General features: G+C 44.8%; 1 protein-coding gene across 2 annotated transcripts in view; it reads right to left on the bottom strand.

Annotated features, from left to right (window-relative positions):
* Positions 1-21,348, bottom strand: part of Cmtm8 (CKLF like MARVEL transmembrane domain containing 8) — a 98,122-nt gene that overhangs the window by 9,781 nt on the left and 66,993 nt on the right. For both annotated transcript variants that reach the window (XM_003480152.4, XM_013144010.3), the window contains exon 2: positions 1,664-1,837. In XM_003480152.4, the coding sequence (XP_003480200.1) occupies positions 1,664-1,837 (174 nt within the window). The remainder of the gene's footprint in view (positions 1-1,663; positions 1,838-21,348) is intronic.

Raw genomic sequence — 21,348 nt, 5'->3', positions numbered from 1 at the left:
GGGGAGCAAACTGGCCTGCGGACAGTAGGACTGGACATATAGTCCACCCCTGTGTAACTAGACTAGAATACAGCCGTGCTCATTCATTCATAAAGTGCCTGTGGACATCTTCACGCTGGGAGCAGAGCTGACCAGTGACAGAGACAGCACAGCTCAACAAGATGGCAATACTTACGGTGCGATCCTTATAGAACAGGCCTGCACATTTGTGATCTAGATGGCATAACTGGAAACTGAGACTTAAGCAAGGGTGGAGATCAGCTCCTGCTCATGGCTGCGCCCTAACACTTTGCCTCCCTGTTCTGTTGGCCAAGTTCCTCTTCTTCCAGGTACACAGTCACTTTCTTCAGGAGTGGCTGTCAGACTCATCTTTCTCCAACATGCCCTTCCTTAAATGCCCCCTCACTTCGAGCCTTCCTCCCCTGGTTCCCATAGTTCCTGTGACTTCCAAGTGCTGTTGACTTTGAATGCAGTGTCCTTGTGAGGCTGCCCTTCCTCCTGCCCACTGGGGAAGCAGGACAGTGATTCCAGCTGGACTGTGCCCACAGCCAGGTGTAGGTACCTTGTTTGAAATTCTGTCACAACTTATACTGCATCCCTGAAACTCTCATGGAGAATTTTCACCCTTGGATATGGGAAAGCAGGCAATAGTTAATCAACCTGTTTTGTACGAAGAAAGGAAACTGGTTTCCTAGCTTAGCTCTGAAGAACAACTTAGCACAAAGACTGGTGCATTGGAGCAAAGACTGCACTGTCTGAAAGCCCGCCAGTGTAACTGCGGCCTACAACCCCCAAGAGGCCTGTGCTTCACATTTGGTTCATAAACCAGTTACAGGGAACTGGATATTTTTAATATATTGGTTGAAAACAAACTAAAAATAGTATCACTCCAGAGCTTTGTTTTAGAAATACATACATAAGTGTGGCACAACTTGGATTTAAAAGAAAAAACCAGTCCTATGGCCACTTCAAACTCCCCAACAAGACGGCTGTGCTCCAAGGGAAAGAGAACTCATCCTCCAGCTCCATGGACCCACCTAGGACATGTGTTCAGTCTTCAGGGTAAAGCTAAAGGTCCCTTCCTCTCTGAAGAGCTCCTGGCTATCTGGGCTGAGCAGAGTGCACACAGCCGACTATCGCACATGGCTCAGGGCAGTGTCCGCACATTCCCAGCTGCCCGAGCCTGTGTTTACTTTGCTTAGCTGTGGGTAGCATGGTGCCTAGAGCCAGCACAGAAACCAGACACCTGCGAGGGACGACTCCTGCTTCCCATTGTAAGGCGCCTGTTGTTTGCCACCGTAGACTTTGTTTTTCCTTCTCCCTCCTCAGACACACATATCCTAACAGCTAGGAGCTGTGGTGTGAGGAGGGCTAAGGAGAGGTTAGAGGAAGGAAGGGAGATCTGCAGACGTCGGTGCCCTGACACCGCTGTTTTCAGGTGACGCTGTTCACAGGGACTAATAAACTAGAAACCAGCTTTGCTTGATTCAGGCTTCTGAGCCTCGGAGAAACTCCTACACCTTCTGTGTCCAGTTTTATATCTTGTGTTGGGTGTTGTATGGCTCGGCCCACCTGGCAGGGGGCAACCCTGAGTTGGCTAAAAGACCACAAGTCGTCCTAGCTAGTGGACACTGCACAGGAACACCTCCCACGGCCTCCTTACCACTGTTGTCCAGGGCACTTGGGGAATCCGGGTGTAGGTCATTGTTATGTAGATGATGAGGAAGAAGACGGTGAGGACCCAGTAAAATACAGCTACGAACATGACCCAGCCAAATGCAGGGACCCGGAAGTACTCGGTTCCAGCAATCAGTGTCCATACCAGCAATCCCAGCACCTGTAAAATGGCAGAGGCAGTGGAAAGGGAAGGAGAAAACAGAGCAGAAGAAGGAAGTGGGGACAGAGAAAAAACAATTAAACAGAATGTCAACAAAGACTTTCTTGAATATATATGTGTGCATATGGCTTAAAAAGGGGGTTGCAAACTCACACACTACAAACCCACAGGATAAGAGAAATGAGGCAGATGGGGCAGGCCTTTCCACAGCTCCTGTCAGTTGTAGTGGGCTAGTTCCATTAGATTTCCTTCTACTCAGGGAGATCACAGAAACTCGAATTTGTCCATGATAATCTTGCTTTTAAAAACCAGCACTAAGAGCCTTAAAACACCACGTGGGGCAAGACAATATTCACAGCTGGAGTTTGATCCCAGGCTGCTACCTGTCAAGGAAACAAGACTGCAGGCCACTGAGGGGCTTCCTGGGATCAATCTGCTTTCAAGTCTTGGGCTTTTGTGCCAACTTTTGGGTGGCCACTGTCCTCCTCACAGATGGCAGACAGCATGTGGCCTGAGAGCTGTCAGAAGGGAGAATGCAAAAGGCCCTATCAAGATAGGTAGGCACAGGCCCTATCAAGATAGGTAGGCGCAGGATTTTCTCACAAGTTCTGGCCTATCCTAGGCAGAGTCTGTTTCTTCATCCCTGCAGAGCAAGGCAAAAATCAAGGCAGGATCGAAGGAAATGACCAAAGGCAAACCCCACATGGAGGGCAAACAAACTAAATTGGAGATGTCCCAAGTCCTGAGCAAAGAGGGCCACTTGCACCCCAGAACTTTCCAGGGACTGAGAGGACTTTATTCCTAAGCCATAGAGAAGTTCTGGATAGACCACATCCCTAGGGGACACCATCAAAGTCTAGGGCATCAGAAGAATTAAAGACAACATTCATCAGTGATACATGGATACCTGTGTTTGTAGTGGCACAATTTACAATGGCTAAGCTCTGGGAATAGCCCAGATGTTGTCAACAGATGAATGGATAAAGAAAAGAAAAAAATGTCTATATTGTATCTCATATGTATAATATATCCACAATGGGATATTACTTGACCCTAAAGATGAATAAAATCATGTCATTTGCAGGAAAATGGATCATGCTACACAAATATGCCATATGTCATAATGACAAATATTGTATGTTTTCGTTTGTATGAGAAACTTTAAGTAAATGAGTAAAATAAAGAGATATGATAGAAAACTAGAAGATAGATTCTCAGAGCAGAGGACGGGAAGAGGGAATATAGAGGGGAGAGGGAGGAAAGGGACTGAAAATGATCAAGGTAGGTTGTATGCATTATAGCAAGTCTCTGAAATGAACACTACTATCCTGTATAACAAACATGTACTAAAAAATAAAAGCCCAGGGTATAACAAAAGCTTTCAGGTCATTTCTGCATCAGCTTTCTTTGTAGGATACAGAATCAAACAGTAAAGTAATGCTATTCACAAAGCTGGGGAAATGGGTTTCATTCCTCTGTTTATCATGAAGGCACCCACGACATGACAGGCTACCTGCTAGCAGGCCCCGAGGACAGAGTGGGACTCGAGGTGAGCAGAGCCTGCTGAGAGCCTAGTAGGAAGCACATCTGAGTAACCACATCTGCACAGCTGTGCAGAGTGCTAGCAGGGTGGTAAGGCACAGGACCAGGCTCTGACACTACAGGGCTGTAGCCTCTTCCCCAGGCACAGGCAGCCCCGGGCTGCAAGCCTGGAAGGTGCTGGTGAGACGGTGTGAAAACAACCCTGTACAGAGAGCAGCATGAGCAAGGTCTGGGGCCTGGGAAGGCTTAGCTGCCTTCTCTAACCTGTAAGAAAGCACAGTAAGCAGGTCAGGACATTGGTGCAAAATGTTACAGCAGCTGGGCAGCATCAGATTGTGTGGGCCCCAGGGACCTGAGGACTTTGCACTTTATCCTAACAGTGGTTTGAGGATTTGAAGTGAGGAAACAACGTCAGGTTACTTTTTTTTTTTGTCTTTTTTGAGGCAGGTTTTCACTATATGAGTCAGGCTGGCCTTGAACTCACAGTGATCCTCCTGCCTCAGCCTCCTGAGTGCTGGGATTATAGGCATGCACCACCGCACCCAGCTTCAGGTTACAGTTTTTAAGACAACCACAGGTTCCATGTGAAGAACAGACAAGTGGAGGGGCCAAGCTAGGCGGGGACACATTCAGAGAATGCACAATAACCTGCGTGGAAGAAGGTGATGTCTTCAAGACCAGGATGGTGGCAGTGGATGCTGAACAGTGAGTAAATTCACGACCAGTTTCAGAAGTAGACGGGATTTATGGGTTAGAAATGAAGTGAGGGATAAACTGCAACAACTCATTCCAGATCTCTAGAGAGACATAAGTGGACTAGGGTTTCACTGATGTAGCTTGGATAATGGAGAAACTGGTTAAGGGAGATGTTCACGAGCTCAGGTTTCAATCTACCAAGCCTGAGAAGCCCAGGGACCTACCAGACAGGGACTTTAAAAACTAGAAGCTGCAGAGAGAAGCCTGTAGGACCCTCTGTAAGAAGGAAGACTTCTGTGAATCTGGCTAAACCCAGATTTCCCAGGACATTTCAAACAGCTTTCCAAGTGAAGCCCACCTCTGAGCGTTTGGATGCCTGAAGAAGGAAGCAGATAACAGATTCTGGGCACTGCTATCTTTCCTTGTTAGAGCTGGACATTGACTGCTTGATATTATATATGAATTTCAAAGAAAAGGCACCTAGTAGAGATGTATTTTTGTGCTTACATCCATGACAATAAAATTTATTGAAAGTGAACATGTACAAAATGGAGGTAATTCCAGAAAGCACTCGCTCTCCCACTAATGGGGTGCTAGAATTCGGATTCATCCTAAAGGGCAGGTAATCCATGTGCCTTTATTTGACACTGCCTTGGGTCACGAGGACTGTAACTGACGCAATCCAGCAGAGCAGCATCTCAAACATTTTGGGCCTCTTGATTCAAAGGGGAAGGGTCAGGTGGGCCCTTTGCTCATGATTTCACAGGAAACCTAAGAGTGAGTGAGAAACCACTGCAAATGTGTTTATAGTGTCTCTCTGAGACCACAAGGGTTTAGGTTTCCCTCACAAGCTTGTTTCTAGCTAAATGGGTTCAACTGAGTTCTTGGCTATAAATGCAAAAAGGTTTTTCATTAACAAGCAAGCAGGGCCTGGTGTCCAGAGCTGCGTTGTGTAATTTGCTAGCTGTGGTCACTTTTGCACATACGCACAATGTTAACCAAACTGTCTCTCAAACAGAATACTTGGTCTATGACCTCACCAGCAAACACAGTCAAAAGAATGTCCTTGTCAAGAAAAGAATTGTTTTACCCAAGTGAATTTCCTAGGTAGCAGAAATGTATCTAGACGCAAGCCTTTTAACTTTTTCTATAAGTAGTACTGATGGAAATCACTTTACAGAATATTACTCATCTCCTGCTTGATGTGTGTTTGCATGTAAGACAAATCCTAGCTCTCAATGTGCTTAGACTACACAAATACTATTTCTTTTTCCCAATAAACATTTTTCAAGGCTCAGAATTTTTTGAACAGTAAAGCTAAAAGTTTTTTTTTTCTTTTGTAGCTGGAATTGAACTCAGGATCTTGTGCATGCCAGGCAGGCACTGTGCTGCTGCTGAGCTGTACCTCCAGCCCTCAAACTTTAAAAAAATGATTAGTGGGCAAAAAATTAACATGGGGGTTTATAAGGAAATGACAACCCACATCCCTATTCACAGGTGGTAAATTCAAGACAAATAATATAAACAATCTCATGTCTTTCCTTACACTTTCACGTGCACCTGCATGCACTTTTCTCTCTCCTTACCACTGTGGACCAGCACTGAATGCCCGTAACTCGCTTCTGCAGGTCAGCAATGGCACAGGGCACATTTTCCCACACTGCCACGCGGTGCTGAGCTGTGCCAGTGCTCACAGGTGCTCAGTTTCCCACTGTTTATGTACCCCGTCCTCTACAGAAGGAAATTTATGTTGTTTCTTTTATGCTCATCCAAAAGTGTCCAGGGAACAGTCTCACACTATAGAGAGCTGGATGCCTGAATTCCAGGGTGCAATTCTAGAAGCAGAATCTCTAGATTATTTTAAGCTTTAGAGGTGCTGCCAAATTGTTCTGAAAAAACACTGTACGCATTTACTTTCTCATCAGTATACACATGGTTTCCCATTCCACTTTCACCAGGTTAAATTCCTATGTCTTGTGTTTGAGACACAGTCTCGCTGTGTTGGCTCAGACAGGTCTTGAACTTGTGGTCTCAAATGATCCTTTTGCCTCAGTTCTCCATACAGGTGTGCACTGTCAGGCCTGGCTAATTACCAGGTTTTGAACGATTAAAAACCTTATTATTTTTTTTTAAAAGAACAAATCCACTTTTTGCATTTCACTGCTTCATAGTGTAGACTAGAAAAGTAGAACAAATCCTAAGTGAACAGCTTGGTAAATTTTCTCTAACTGAACAAACCTGTGTAACCAGCATTCCCATCAAGAAACCGAATACAGCCAGCACCTGGATATCTCAACCCTGCTTCTGGTTACTGCTTCTCCCCTCCAAGAGTAATAACCATCCTGATTTCTAATATCTTGGATTCCTTTTGCTAGTTTTTGATCTCCATATACAGTAAATGGAATCCTACAGTATGCTCTTAGGTCCAGCTTCCTTCATGCAACATTGTGAGTCACCACAATTAGAATGTGGTTCCTTCCTCCTCCTGGCCACATGGCCCTGAGTCTACAAGGGAGGTGGTTCCCAGAATCCTCTTGAGGGTGTGTTCAAGCAGACTGCTGGGCGTGATGCCCAAAGTGGGAGAATCTGCATTTCTTTTTTTCCTTCCTTCCTTCCTTCTTTCCTTCCTTCCTTTTTTTGGTACTGAGAATTGAACTCAGGACCTTGTGCTTGTTAGGCAGGCGCTGTGTCACTGAGCTATATCCCCAGTCCTACAGATCTTTTCCTTGTTTATTAACAGATTTTTAAAAATCAATTTCTGATTTGTACAGATCTTTATACAACTACATGTGCAATAAACTATGTGGCAAACATTTCCCTCATCTAGTTTTTATTATTAACTTCATGGTGTCTTTTGTCATATACAAGTTTTACCTTTTCACATAATTCATTGGTTACTAAGGTCATTGATCACTAACTAAATCTTCCAACTGCTTAGGAAGATCTTTTTTTTTTTTTTTTTTGTGAGACAGAGTCTCACTCTGCAGTTCAGGCTGGCTGTAGGCTCACTTTGTAGCCCAGGCTGGTTTCGAATTTGCAACGATCCTCCTGCCTCAGGCTCCTGAGCACTGGGATTACAGGAGTGAGCCATCATACCTGGCATAATTAGGAAGATCTTAACACAGGATTTTAAAATATTCTCCTATATCTTTTTGTGGTTCTGTATGTGTTCACATTTTTAATGCAGATAGAGTTGAGTTCCATATAGGCGGTAAGGAAAGGCTACTTTTATTTTTTTCTAAGCAAACTTCCCATATATTGGGTCAGCTTCTGAAACTTCTACTCGATTCCATTGGTCTATGTTCACAGCTGTGGCTTGTATCAACCACTGTGCAGTAGACATGTATTTCATATAGTTTAGGTGTCTGGGTAAAGCTATCAGAACTAGCACATAAATCTAGTTTTTCTCCCTCCTAAAATCCTTCCAAAATCAGCAAGAGGAAACAAGGAAATATTTTTTGAAACTTAGCAAAAAGGGGCTGGGGATTTAGCTCAGAGGCATAAGCACCTGCTTTGCAAGCAGGCGGTTGTGAGTTTGATCCCCGGTACTGATTAAAAAAAAAAAAAAAAAAAAAGAATCAGTAGAAACTTAGCAAAGGATAAAAGGTCAAATTCTGTGCTGGTTAACAGAAAAGCCAAGAACAAAACCAACCTCACTGTGAAGCCTGAAATACTCCTTGGCCTGAGAGTAGAGGATGAGTTGGGTGGCAAAGTTGGTGGTGAGCTGTTTGAAAGCAAAGCAGCGAACAGCTCACCTTCTGTCCTCCTCCAAACTCTTGGGTGATGATTCCATTTATGCCATTAGTCATAATGGCATAAGTTCATTCTCTGGGTCAGGGTTCGTCAATGCTTCAGTGCTTTAATGACATGTTGGGCCAACAATTTGTTTTTGGGTTCTGTGCATTGAGGATGTTTACAGCAGTATCTCTGCCTTCTTATCTGCTAGATGCTAGCAACAAATCTCCACTTTCACTCTCTTAAGGCCAATAAAAAAAAAGTCTCCAGAAATTCCCAAGTGTCCCCTGAATGGCAAAACCACTTCTGACTGGGAAGCACTTTAAAGAAGATAAAACAAATTGGGCGTGATGGTGCACTCCCAGAATCCCAGCACTCAAGAGGCTGAGGCAGGAGGAACATTGTAAATTTGAGACCAGCCTGGGCTACAAAGTGAGCTCAAAGCCAGCCTGAACTTCATGAGATCCTGTCTCAAAGACAAAAAAAAAAAAAAAAAAAAAAAAGTAAAACAAAGTATAATCTCTTTGAATTTCTGAATTGAAGGACACAGCTCAAAGTTTGAGCATCATACCTTAAACAAAAAGCCTAAATTCAAGATGACGACTTCCTCACATTTCCAATTCCTAAAATTTTCCCTCTACTTAGCTTTTAGAATATTAGTAGCCATGTCTTCACAGGTGCACAGGAAAAGAGCTAAAAAATACTAGCTTTGGGGATTTTCCAACATGCACGTCAAAGACATTCAAGTGGTTAAGTCTCACCCATATACTCAAAGCATGTGAACAGATTTGCACTCCTGAACACAGGCAGAAAACCAAGATTCCGGATCTATAATGACTGCAAAGTCTGTGTGACAAGGTAGGGAACTGAGACCAAACAATGAGCTGGGTTGCTGGGTATGATGGCACATGCCTATAATCCCAGGATTTGGGAGGCTGAAGCAGGAGAACCGTAATTTAGAAGTCAGCCTGAACTACACAGCAAGACTCTGTATAAAAACAAACAACCAAAAACCTCAAAAACCAAACCAAATTGGGGAAAAGTAACTTTGAAGAGGGAAAAGAAAATAACTAAGAAAAAAATCTTCAGTACAAATAGCCCTTCAAAAATATGTTTTTGAAATTAAAATTAAGAACATAATTTAAAACTCAGTGGAAATGATAAAACAGAAAACCTCTTGGAAAACATAGTAAAATACACACAGATCAAGAGAGAGAAGATAAGTGAAAGATAGGTTTGGGAGGTCAGTCATCTGATTAGTAAGCTGCAGGAATGGAGACAAGGTAAAATGGAGGAAAGAAATCAAGCAAAAACTCAAGAACACTCGGAATTTCAGGAATGCATTTCTGTGTAAGAAGACTCCTCCTGAGTACACAGAACAATATATAAAAACAGACCCACACCAAGGTACACCGCAAGACTTCAGACATTAAGTACAAAGATAAGGTTCTTTAAATGATGAAAGAACAAGTCACCTACAAAGGAGCAAACAAGGATGGCTTTTAAACTCTCCTCAGAGGGAATCAGAAGACATTTACTAGTTATCCTGTAAAATCGAAGCCAGCGGCCCAGGTGTTATTTGTAACTCTGGGTATGGGTTTTGTTGTTGTTTTTGCACAATTATGGATATGGGTAATGCGCTGGGTGTCTCAAGTGATTACCTTTGCTGGAGAAAGAAGTACAGAAGTGAGAACTGCTGTTTTCGGGGAACCCTTTTAGTGCCACAGGTATTTTGTCATCCTATTGATGTCAGTAGACCCCCGGAAATTTCTGGCTAAGTGTTCCGCAGCATAGCTGCAGATACGAGTTTTCTTTTTCTTGCATTAGTGCGTTGGCTAGAATCTCTAGAACTACCTTCAAGAACAGTGTGACACTGACCGTCTTATTTTGTTTTATTGTTCATTTTATTTTTTTACCTTTTGAAGTTATGTTTTTGGTGGGTAGATATCTCCACCAATGTCTCCTCGGAACAGTAAGAGATAACAAGTCACTTGAATGTTTTTGCTAAGGACTTTTGTTTTCTGGTACTGGAGATTGAACCCAGGGCTTTTGGGGTTCACACTAAGCTATAAGCTACATCTCTTGCCTATTATTATTATTATTATTATTATTATTATGTTATCCTGAGACAGGGTTTTGCTAAATTGCCCAGGCTGGGCTTGGATTTTCAATTCTCCTGCTTCAGCCTCCCAGAGTGCTGGTGCTACAGCATACACCACTACAACTGGGTCTCATTTTTAAAATTAATTGTATGCCTCATATAAATTTTTTGATAACCCACGGTCACCATGATCTTCAAACATTTCAATACTTGTCTTATGCTACAGGATAAGATTGCTTGCTCCTATTCTAAATACTTTCAGATATTTATGGTTTTCTAAGGAGAAATTTTTAAAAATTAAAGTCATTAGGTTGCGGTATGGCTCACAGGGAATCAATTCTAACAGCCCTCTGATGCTCTTCCTGTGTATAACTGCTCACTTGGTCTTTATTTTAATATTTTATGGACTAAGTAAACAGGTATCTTAGATTTTAGAAATCAAGTCAGGCACGGTAGCGCAGACCTATAAATCCAGCACTCTGGGAAGTTAAAGCAGGAGGTTGGCAAGTTTGAGTCTAGCATTAGCAAGTGAGACCTTGTCTCAAAATTAAAAAAAAAAACTTAGAAAGGGCTGGTGAGGTAGCTCAGTGTAAAGGCCCTGGGTTCAACCTCTGGTACTTCTATCACCAAAAAGGAAAACAAAGTCATACCAAAACACATCAAAAGTTTGTCCCTGAGGACTCTGCTGTGGATTCGAGTCCATGAGCTTTATGACAGTTATTTTAGTGCTCAAATTTATCTGATGGTAGTGTTAAAGGGTCTCATTTATTCAAACGCCTGGTGACACAAGGCACTGCTGGTCAGAGCAGGATATGCTACATTGCTATGGCACGAATTGGCCAATTTATTCCTGAATGCAGCCTGGACTGGCACGAAAGATAACATTACAGTACCACTTTGGCCTTGAAAACCAACAGGGGACTTCTGACAATTAACTGGGCTGACCTGGTACAATGTGCCAGTGTCCCCAGCTGGCCTTGCTCAGGGGACCTGCACTGTTCCGGGGGTGAGCACACACCCCTCTGAAATACCTCACTGGACTTTAAACCATATTGCTACGTAATTCCTCACAGTGAGGTGGCTTTGGGAATCACCTACTATAGATTGGCTTTTATGTGTCCTGAAATGAGAACCAAATGACATTACCATGCCTGGCTACCTTCTCATGAAATGTTTAATATGGCAATATTCATTCCTTCAAAAACCTCAGGGAATTCTGCTCAGCAGCACAGTGATAGAGGAAACAGACATGGCTGCTGCTGTATCCATCAGGATTTACTTATGAACAGTGCTAAGCCCCATGTAAAGAAAACTAGGCTGATCCATGATTGAAATGTATAAGGACTCAGCTAGTTTTCGATGGTCTGAGAAAGTATGAGATTTAAGTAGGTGGAGTAGCCAAGCTAAATTTGGGGGGCTAGGGTGGAAGGCAGGCCCAGACTGAGACGGACACTGCAGTTGGTGATGGGAGTCTCCTGTATGTTCTGACCTAGCATGTGAAGGCCAGATGGAGTCTAGTTTTGGAGCAGGCTCACCTGTGCGATTCTTCAAGGATGGCACTTTTTTCTGAAGCCAAGACTGATTTCATCTGTGGTTTGTGGGCCAAGGAATGCTAACACTGGAATTAACTCATTTTATAGACAATGAGATGTTCAGGAAATGTTCTAGTGTTCTAATCTAGTGCAATCTTTTTTTGTTCGGTACTGGAGATCGAACTCACCACTGTGCGCTTGCAAGACAAGTGCTTATGCTGCTAAGCTAAATCCCCAGCCCCATCTAGTGCAATCTTATGTGGGCATGCTGGTCAGAGGTATATCTGATTGATGGCTATGCAGAAGCTAAGGGACTTTCGGAGCCCTGTGCCCAAAATCTCCCAGAATGCATGCTTGAGAGATTAAAAGATGGCCCCAGGGTCATGAGTTCAAGTAGGAACAACACACTGAGTTAATGAACTAATGTTCTGCCTTCGTTCTCCCTACTTTCCGATTATCATCTAGATCCGTCCCAAGGCTAGTAGTCATTTAACAAACACCCTGGTCTTCCTCTGCCCCATACTTGAGTTCCTGTCCAGATGCCCTTCTTTTTGCTTTGATCCTTGCTTTAGCACTATCTTTTGACACTTTTCCACACTGAGGGGTCTCAGCTTATGGCAGCCCCTCTGGGCCTTCTTGGAGTATGAATTGGACATTGACTCTGAGGAATTGTTTATTGTTTTGCGCCATAGCATGGTTGTGAACTGTAACAAACTTATACCGAAATCTTCATTCCTTTATTTTCCATTCTTTTGTCTTCCTCTCTGGCTGGGGTGGCACTACTATTGCTGGTAATGGTGGACCAACAGGCAGAGGGTGCCTGGTGGCAAATCTTGTTCTTTGGAATTAGCCCACAGAGCTCCATTCCCTCTGGTGGCTCGTAACCTGAGCTTAAGTTTCTTCACCTACAAAATGGTGATGCAGAAGTTTTCCTCACAGCGTTGCAGGACAAAATGAGTGGCACTGCTGGGATATTGCTATTATGCTAATATTATCCCTTCTGTTTTTCTCAGCTAATAGACTTAATGTTTCTCTGTAAGTCAGGCTTTTCACACTTACTTGGCATGATGGCTTATCTACCTGCAGCTCCTTGGATGCACAGATTGAACTTGAGTGCTCCCCAGAAAGCAGTAACACCAACAAGATACCGGACTAAGTAACCCAGGGATGTCTGACCCCTATGCTGTGTCCACCTGCTCAATAGAAACACGCTGATTGCCACGAAGCCCACTTCAATGCCATGGTTACCATGGCTCTGTTCCTGTTTAGTTAAGGGATATAATGCCAAGGACATCTGGCCCAGTAGAAAGATTCAGGCTTTGAATTCTGATTGTACATCCAGGCAAACAACTTTCTTTTATTCAAACAATATTTATTGAACACATACCACGGATTTGCGCCCCAGGTAACAGCATACTATCTGCTACAGAATGAGGAAGTGCTTCACACGCCTTACCTCATTTGAACCACACTGCTTAGCCTCCTGAAAAGCATTAGACATGATTGTTTTACAGATGGTAAACAGAGGCACAGCGAATTAAACATCCACCCAACTTTTTTATGCTATAAATATCATATCCTAAGATATTTAAATTTGCTGTGCCTTAGTTTACCCATAGTTCTGGAATGATATGCAGTTCCCAGAATTCACATGGTGAGACCACATGCCCTACCAATGACAGCGACTGAGTAGTTTGGCAGATGATAAACTTGCCCTAGAGGAGCAGCCAGGTCCGGCGTAAATAAGGCTGATGTTCGAGACATGAAATCGGCTCCTGTGTTGTTTTCTAGCTGCAGTAGGGAGCTGGCACTCTCTAGAATCCAGCAAGCCAGCCTTCTCTCAAGTGCAAATATCTGAGCGTAAGTAAGTTCCAGTAAAAGTAGCAGATGCCTCTGTGTAAACCCCTCCCATTCTACAAAATAAGATTCCCACGTGACTGCCCACTGCTGTTGGGCCCCAGAGAGTGCCTCCCTCGATGGTCACCAAAGGCCTTTTATCATAGCATCATGGTTCACGTTAGAGATACAGAAAACAGGAATGGCAGCTAATCCTATTTGCTCTGATGGTTTAAACATGCAATGCAGAGGTTATGCTGTTCTTCACTTAATAAATCCCAGGAAATCCTGAAAGAAACTTAATATATTATAGAAGTTAATACAAGAGCCATTTTGGGTCAGCAAACATGTGAGTACCTACTCCACGCTGGCATGGTGCTGGGTTTTTAGGGCACCACCATGAGGCACAGGGTCCTTGCTACTGCTTAGTGTGAGAGATAATCATACTCCTTCACCAGAAGCTGACAAACTATGGTCCATCACCACACTGAGTTCACAGCCTGTTTCATGAAGCCAGTGAATACAGCCATGCACATTCATTTGGATACTCCGACTGTTTTTATGATAAAAAGGCAGAATGCACCTCTTGGCTACAGAGCCTAAAAGATTTACTATCTGATGATTAAAAAGTCAGCCAATTCTCATTTACCATGTACTCTATTTTCTTTTAAAAAATTTTTAAGACAAGGTCTCACTGTATAGTTCAGGATGGCCATGAACTCATTAGGTAGCTCAGGCTGGCCTCAACTTGCAATGATCCTTCTGCCTCAGCCTCCTGAGTGCTAAAATTAAAGGCATGCACCATCACGCCTGGCTTACTCCTGCACCAAGAAAAACACATACATGCAAATATATATGTGCACTTACGTTTTTCTTTTCTGCATTTTTCCTAAATAAATCATGTTATTAATATATTAAAACAGAGAAAATGATAGGACCAAAGAGTGTACCCTCCTTGGGACTATCAAGGAACCTCATTATCTTTCAGCTGTGCTCTTCCTCAGTATTTTCTTCAAATTCAAGGGGCTTTTCAAACCAGTTGTCTCTATTCCCTTCCTGGTTAGCTGTTCCACAAACATGACAAGCCTCTCCCCTTATCCACTAGAGGGCATCCGAGCACTGTCTGTGTAGGTGCCGTCGCCAGTCCTGGTTCAGCGGCGAGCTGAGAGCCGGGTGCTGGTCTGGGTGAATTTTCTCACCTAAGGAGCAGAGCACAGAGGAGGCAGGAGGCGGAAGGATGAATTTGATTCTCATCCATCAGCCCCAGATGTTGCCTGGGAACACATCTGACATAAAATTCACTTAACTGGCTAAGGATGAATTAATAGGGCCGGGGACATAGCACAGCAGCACAGACCTCCCTGGCAGGTCCTGAATTCACAGTACCCACCCCAAATGAATACAAAAATTCGAAAGGGCAGGCTTAATCCGCACATTCACAGTCGCCTTTGTGCTCTTACAGAGCTTCTTCAGAGGTACATATAACGCTTTCCAGGAGAACAGTGAAACACACAACCAGTGTGGCAAAGGGTTTCAGGTCTTGGCACTTTCTCCAACAAGGTGCTTAGCCTCTTTGGGCCTCTGCTTTTCCAAGCCAGGAAGCAGGCACGATAGGGAAACCAATGGGAGTAGGAGATGAGGATGCTGGAGGAGCATATCCCAGCCACCAGAGGGAGGGAACTTCAAACCCTATGGACTGATTTCCACTTCCAAACATGCCACGAGGATGGGTGTCCCTCACTCCCCCGCAGTACAGTACCACTGTGGGGTGCCTCGGGTGTTCCACAGCAGAACAAGGCTAGGAACCTAGGTGTTGCTAGCAGTTTGTGATTTTCTTGCTCTTCAATGGGACTTTAATCCAACGTTCTATGGTCAACTGAAGACTGGCACTGAGGCAGTAGCACAGGCCCCTGATACTCCCAGCAGGCAGTGAGACAGAAGCCAGCTGAAGGGGTGGGTTTTAACACGTGGCTATAAATTCCCTGACATACCTCTTGCATGCAGTCTGCAGACACAACTTGCCTCTGATAAACAGACTGTGACAGGAATGATTCTGGTGACTTGGGAGGCCAGGTCATGGAAATGATCTAGGGTCCCCTGGCTGGGAAATCAAGCTGCCATGCTGTGAGGACATGTAAGTGGCCCATAGGGACAGGAAGACAGCTGCCAACCAACAGCCAGCACCAACCTGTTAGCCTCTCGAGCCAGGCCTTAAATGACTAGAGCCATGGCTGACCTCTGACCAGATCAGAATTGCCCAGCCCACTGGACCCTGAATTCCTGACCCAAAGAAACCAGAGCATAATACATGTCTCCTGCTTGTTTAAGCCATTAAGTTTGGGGATATTAAATAGCAACAGGCATCTAATGTCCCAAGTAGCATGCAGTTCTGTGTTTATAAAACAGGCACAAAGGATGGGTGATCTCAGGGTTTGTCACTCACATGGCATATGAGCAGGTAATACTTCTCCTCTGAGCCTGTTTGTACCTTCATAAGTTGGGAACAGCATTCTCCAGGCTTTCCATGATCTACAAAGACGTAGGTAAACCACAGGGATTGCCAGTCTCATGTTTACTTCTTCCAGGAAACACGGCTCAATGCCTAGCAGAGGTGGCAGCCTGCTAGCAAGGGTCTTTTAAAGTACTACTTGCCAGTGAAGGAAGTAGGGAGCAGTGTCCTGTACCTGAAATTAGAAGCCCTGGGGCCAGGGGACTGAGGAGCCCTCGATAGCAGAGGCTGGCAGTCTTTTTTGAAAAAAGCCAGAGCGTAAATATTTTCAGCTTTGGAGCCATATGGTCTCTGTCACAGGTACTTATTCTGCCTCTGTAGTGTGGAAGCAGCCACTGACAATATGTCAATGCACAGGAGTGACCCGTTCTTCTTAATGTTTATTTACACACATGGATGGCAGCTAGATTTGGCTGGTGGCTGCGATTAGCCTTGCTTCTCCACACGAGCAGTCCTAGACCAGTGGGACAGCGCCGCCCGTGCGTGGCCTTTTATAAATATGACTCCCAGGTTCCATCCAGACCTGCCACATCAATGCTCTAGGGAGGAGGCTCAAGGGCCTGCCAGAGGCCAGGCAGCCACAGTGTGACCAGACTCGCTTCTCTGCTCCTTCCTGCTGGGTGCTGCAAGCACCAGCTACAAGAGAGCTGCCACTGCCAATGCCGCAGACCATGGATCTTCTCAGGCTTCGCAAACAAAGAACATGTGTCCTCTCCACAGTCTCTGTGGATCAGGGAAAAACACTTGCTCAGACTCAGCCACCAATGGCAAAGCAGCAGGCAGTCCAAACCGAAGAGAGTCTGCAAGAAGCTCAATGTGTGGCCCGACAGCCTCAGAGCAACCACATCTGGCCTCCGTGACTCCCACACCAGCTCTCCACATCAGGCCTGGACAAAGTCCTTCATGGTCAGACCCAACCTGGCCTGCAGCTCTGTTTGCTTCTTTTTCCATCTTCCCTGTGTGAATGGTGTTTCCTTCTATTCTGGTAAAGTTGGGGCTTCAAAATGTGTGAGGGGAAGACACCTGACTCCGTCTCCATCCCGGTGCCCACCTGTTATGGTTTCCACCTGGATGCTCTCCCAAAGCCTCATGCGAGCACAGGCGAGGCTTTGGGAGGATGATCGGGGTGTCACTGCTAGCTTGTGCTAGGAGGTGGGTGGCGCGGAAGAGGCAGGTCAGGAAGGCACGTGTGGGAGCGTGTATCTCCTTTCCCAGTTCGTCTCTCTCTTTGCTTGTCTATCCCAAATTGAACCGCTGCTCTCTGCCCAGGCTTTCCACCATACCACTGACCATGCAAACACTGAAATTTCTGAAATGTCAGCCAAAGTAAACCTCTTCTTTTCAAAGGAATAAGTGCTCGCCTGCCAAGCGTGAGGTCGTGAGTTCGATCCCCAGTACCAAAAAAAAAAAAAAAAAAAAAGTTGCACATGTGGGTATTTTGAGACAGGGTCTCACTATGCAGTTCAGACTTGGCCTTGAGCTCACTTTGTAGCCCAGGCTGGACTCGAACTTGCAATGATCCTCCCACCTCAGCTTCCAAGTGGTGGAATTACAGGCATGAGCCACCACACCTGGCTCAATAAACGTTTATTATTAAAAACCTGTCATTGAACCTGAGGCATGCAGGGCTCAGATCATGTGGCCAAGAATTGTGAGCCCAGAACACATGGAAGCAGTAGCAACTGAGTTGCCAGCTTAGGACTTGGCCTGCTTGGCTTTGCTGGCAAACTCCTAAGCACCCTTCAAGACCCTGCTCAAATGTTCCTGTCTTGGCAGAGGCAGTTGCTGCCTTATTTTATTTTATTTTATTTTTATTTTTTGGGACAGGATCTCACTGTAATTCATACTGGCCTTGAACTTGCAGCGATCCTCCTTCCTCAGCTTCCCAAGTGCTGGAATTACAGGTATGATTCCCATTTTACAGAGGTGGCCCTGAGGTTCACAGCACTAAAAGGCTATGTCTGGACCCACAGTCTATAAAGCTGCTGGAGTCTTGGTCCAAGCAGGTCAGAGGATTCCTTTCTGCTCAGGAACTTCTCAGTCTGCACACAGGGCCATAACCCATTTAAGGTCAAGGTGGCATTGTAAACATAGGGACCTTAGAGTGCACCTTATCACATGTGCCCAGAGGGACTGCTCACAGGGTGAGGCCCTGCTTCTGGGGAAAGCCCTGCCTCTGTTCTCCTCTCTGCCACCAGGCAGGGAGATCATACAAAATGTTCAGAGGTTGTAAACAGCACAGGTACCAAAGGTCACACAGGCAGTGTTTCATGTTCAGTCTCAAAAGAACTGAAGCAAAAATCAAATAAGGAGGATGGCAGAAGGGACCCCTCCATCAAAGACACTGAGCATTTGTGCACGGCCCTGGGGAGTGAGAAGCCTCCTTGTCGTGGGAGTGGCTGTGCTCGCTGGCGGAGGCTTTCTGCTCTGCAGAAGCTGCTGTTTTCTGGAATCTGTCCCTGCCTTTCTCCACTCATCCTCTGGGTGTCTAAGTCCCTCCGGCACAGGAAATGGCACTGCTCTATCCAGCTGAGAGTGACTTCCCTCCTGGCAGGCCTCCCTGCTTCACGGAGCTGAGGGGGCCTGGGAGATATAACTCCTTCCCGGCCACGTGCATTCTCAATCCTGTCATTCCCGGATGGTCTGAACACTTCTGTTAGAAAGAACAAACCATGAGAGTCATAAATAATAATGAAACCCTTGCGAATGGATGTGGAGGGCACAGCGTGGTACCAACCAGGCAGCCTCAAGGATGTCTTGGGGACCAGACGACACCCTTACCTGTCCCACCCACTTAGATAAAGCAGCCCAGTAGATGAGCTCTGGCCCTTGGCAAGCTTCGACCTTCCTGAGCTGCACAGTATGGCAGAGGTGCCAAGATCTTGTTAAAATGCAGATTCTGACCCAACAGGTCTGGGGTGGGCCTCGGCATCTGCATTTCTAATAAGCTCCCTACAGGCTGACACCACTGCCTGCCTGTGGAGAAACCAGGGTTCAGATCACATCCAAGAGGCCCAATCTTGTCCCCACCTGTTTTTGTATGCCCCACAAACTTTAAGTGACTTCATATTTTTAAACAGTAGGAAAGGGCTGGGGATGTAGAGCAGCAGCACAAACACCTGTCTGGCAAACATAAGGTCCTGAGTTCGAGTCCTGGTACCAGAGAAACAAAACAAAAAAGTAGGGGAAAAAAGTTGCGTTTTTTTTTTGTTTTTTGTTTTGTTTTTTTTTTTTGTAAAAGCCCATTTGATGGGGCATCTGGACCTAAGAGGGAAGAGATGTTTTGCAAAACCAGTTTGGTTAGTGATCTCAAACTCTGCAGAAGTGGGGGAACAGAGGGACTTTCCACTCAGCTCACGGCCACTGACCCTCACGGATCCTTTGGAGGGATCCTCTGGTTTGTTTCCTTTTATCCTCATCCTATCCTACCATGTCCTCCTCCCATGGCATACCCCGAGTACTTATTTGATGCATGTGCTATTTGTGTGTATTCTTACAAAATGAAATGGCTGAGGATATAGCTCAGCAGCATGAGCATCTGCCTGGCAGGCACAAGGTCCCAAGTTTGATTCCCAGTACAAAAAACTCTTCAACTAAGTGTCATTTTCTTGATTACAAGGATCATATATAGATAATATGCATGCATTCATGAGTTCCAATATTCAGGATTACAGTTTCATTTAGAAAGAAAAGAATCTTCATGGAGGGAGAGGTCACTTTGCCGTATTACCAATGACTCCAGACAGTCTCTTCTGTCAGTATACTCCACACTTCAATGTTCTCAGTGTGCTACATTAAAAACATGAAATTTTTACCTATAAGTCTGAGGAGAGACCACAGAATGGCTAATATAATTTGTTAGATGACAATGGAGCCTCCAGTTGTACTCTGAAAGCTCTGTATGTACTGAATCTGAAATTTTGCAAGTTAAAAAAATGCAAAGGGATAATTTTAGCAACTCCCCTTGTAAATCTTGAGTTCAAAATTCACTCACAAAGAAGCTAAAATCTCAAAGTAGAAAAACTTCTTTAAAATAATAATTTCCCTGAAAATTAAGGAACTAGGGAACTATAGCAACATTTTTATTTTCAAATGTAAAATATTTTGGCCACCAATATTTTGTTCCTAATATCTTTTTAAAATGCAAGAACAACTACACTTTCAAATCTCAGTGTTCCCCAACATTTAAAGAGCTATAAGGACGAGATGCTCATGAGAGACTGTGTATGATTCCTTTCGGAACACTTTTTAATTTAGTTTTCATGTAAACTTTAGTTTCCCTGGGTTGCACCTATATAGCGAATCTCTGAAAAATCCCATTTGCCCATTCTTCCAGCAGCTGACTGAGGGTCCCTGAGGTTACTGGTTACCAGCACAAGCAGAGGCCTTACACAAGGCCAACGCATACAATCCAGACAATGCGGGACCTTCTCGTGGTGAATGCTCAGTGTGGCCAGGGAAAGAAAACAATCAGAAAACCAACACTGGCTGGAGCCAAATAAGGGTCAAGGCAAAGAAACCATCAGCACATGCTAAGATTCATTCAGAGGGGCCATGAATGACTCTCCTCAGGGAGGAGTCACTACCTCAGCTGCTTCAGTGTGGGGAGCTGTACTGCAGGGAGGGGTGAGGCTGGCACTTGGCACCTACCTCCTTTGAGGATGGAGGCAGAAAGTCATCAGACTGACATCATAGGCATGGCAGTGTAACAAGTGCAGGGAGAAGGTGGATGGGGCTGTGCCCTGGGGAGCTTGGAATGGCAGGGGAAGGAGTTCAGAATTTATTCACTGAGCAGGCAGTGATGGAGCCGGAGGTATTTTTGGAAACCTACCCTGGCACCAGTGTTTCACAATTGGCACATCTTCAAAATCTCCTTTGGCAAAGGCTTGCAGGGAGGACCAGTCAGGTAAGCCAGCGAAGCTGGTCATCAGCAGTATTTGTTTCAACCTGATGGTTCACTGGAGCCGCTGAGTGGGCCCTATGAGGCTGGCTTCCACACCTTTTCTGGCTGACTTTGCTGCTCCAGTGAGCAGACTTGCATTCGTGGGAGGAGGTTCCAAGCCAAGTCCCATTAAGTGCCCTGTCCTAGTTGGTGCCACTGACATCACTAACTAGGAGATGGAAGAAGCAGACATCTATCCTCTCAGTGAGTTCAAATGTTTAACCTGGCATTAGCAGTCAGCTCCTGGGGACTCCCTTTGTGACTCTGGAGTGATGAGAAGGAATTAGTTATGGAGTATATGACCGATTTGGGGGACCTGGCAGCATGCTGAAATTTGGAGAGCTATCTTATCTTGGAGCCTCAATTTTATTAAAAAAAATTAGAGGGTAAGATAGAAAAGACATTAAACGCTATCTCAGAGGAGTAATTAAGTATCTTCACATTGAAAATCAATATGAGAAATATTGGAGAGGAAACAGTTCACAGGAACTTAAAAAGCAAAACAAATTTAAAAACACCCTAATCTAGGCAGCTTCAGTTCCCTTTAGACTCTGAGAAAATGAGTTCACTTTCAGAGTTTGAGATATTTTAGTTGAAAAACTCTGTAGTCTAGGCTTA

The sequence above is a fragment of the Cavia porcellus genome, unplaced genomic scaffold (genome assembly GCF_034190915.1).
Source record: "Cavia porcellus strain 051 isolate PalLab524CR breed Dunkin Hartley unplaced genomic scaffold, mCavPor4.1 scaffold_10, whole genome shotgun sequence".
NCBI classification, from domain to species: domain Eukaryota; kingdom Metazoa; phylum Chordata; class Mammalia; order Rodentia; family Caviidae; genus Cavia; species Cavia porcellus.
The sequence above is the reverse complement of the archived record's forward strand: the minus strand, read 5'-3'. Positions and strand labels throughout refer to the sequence as shown.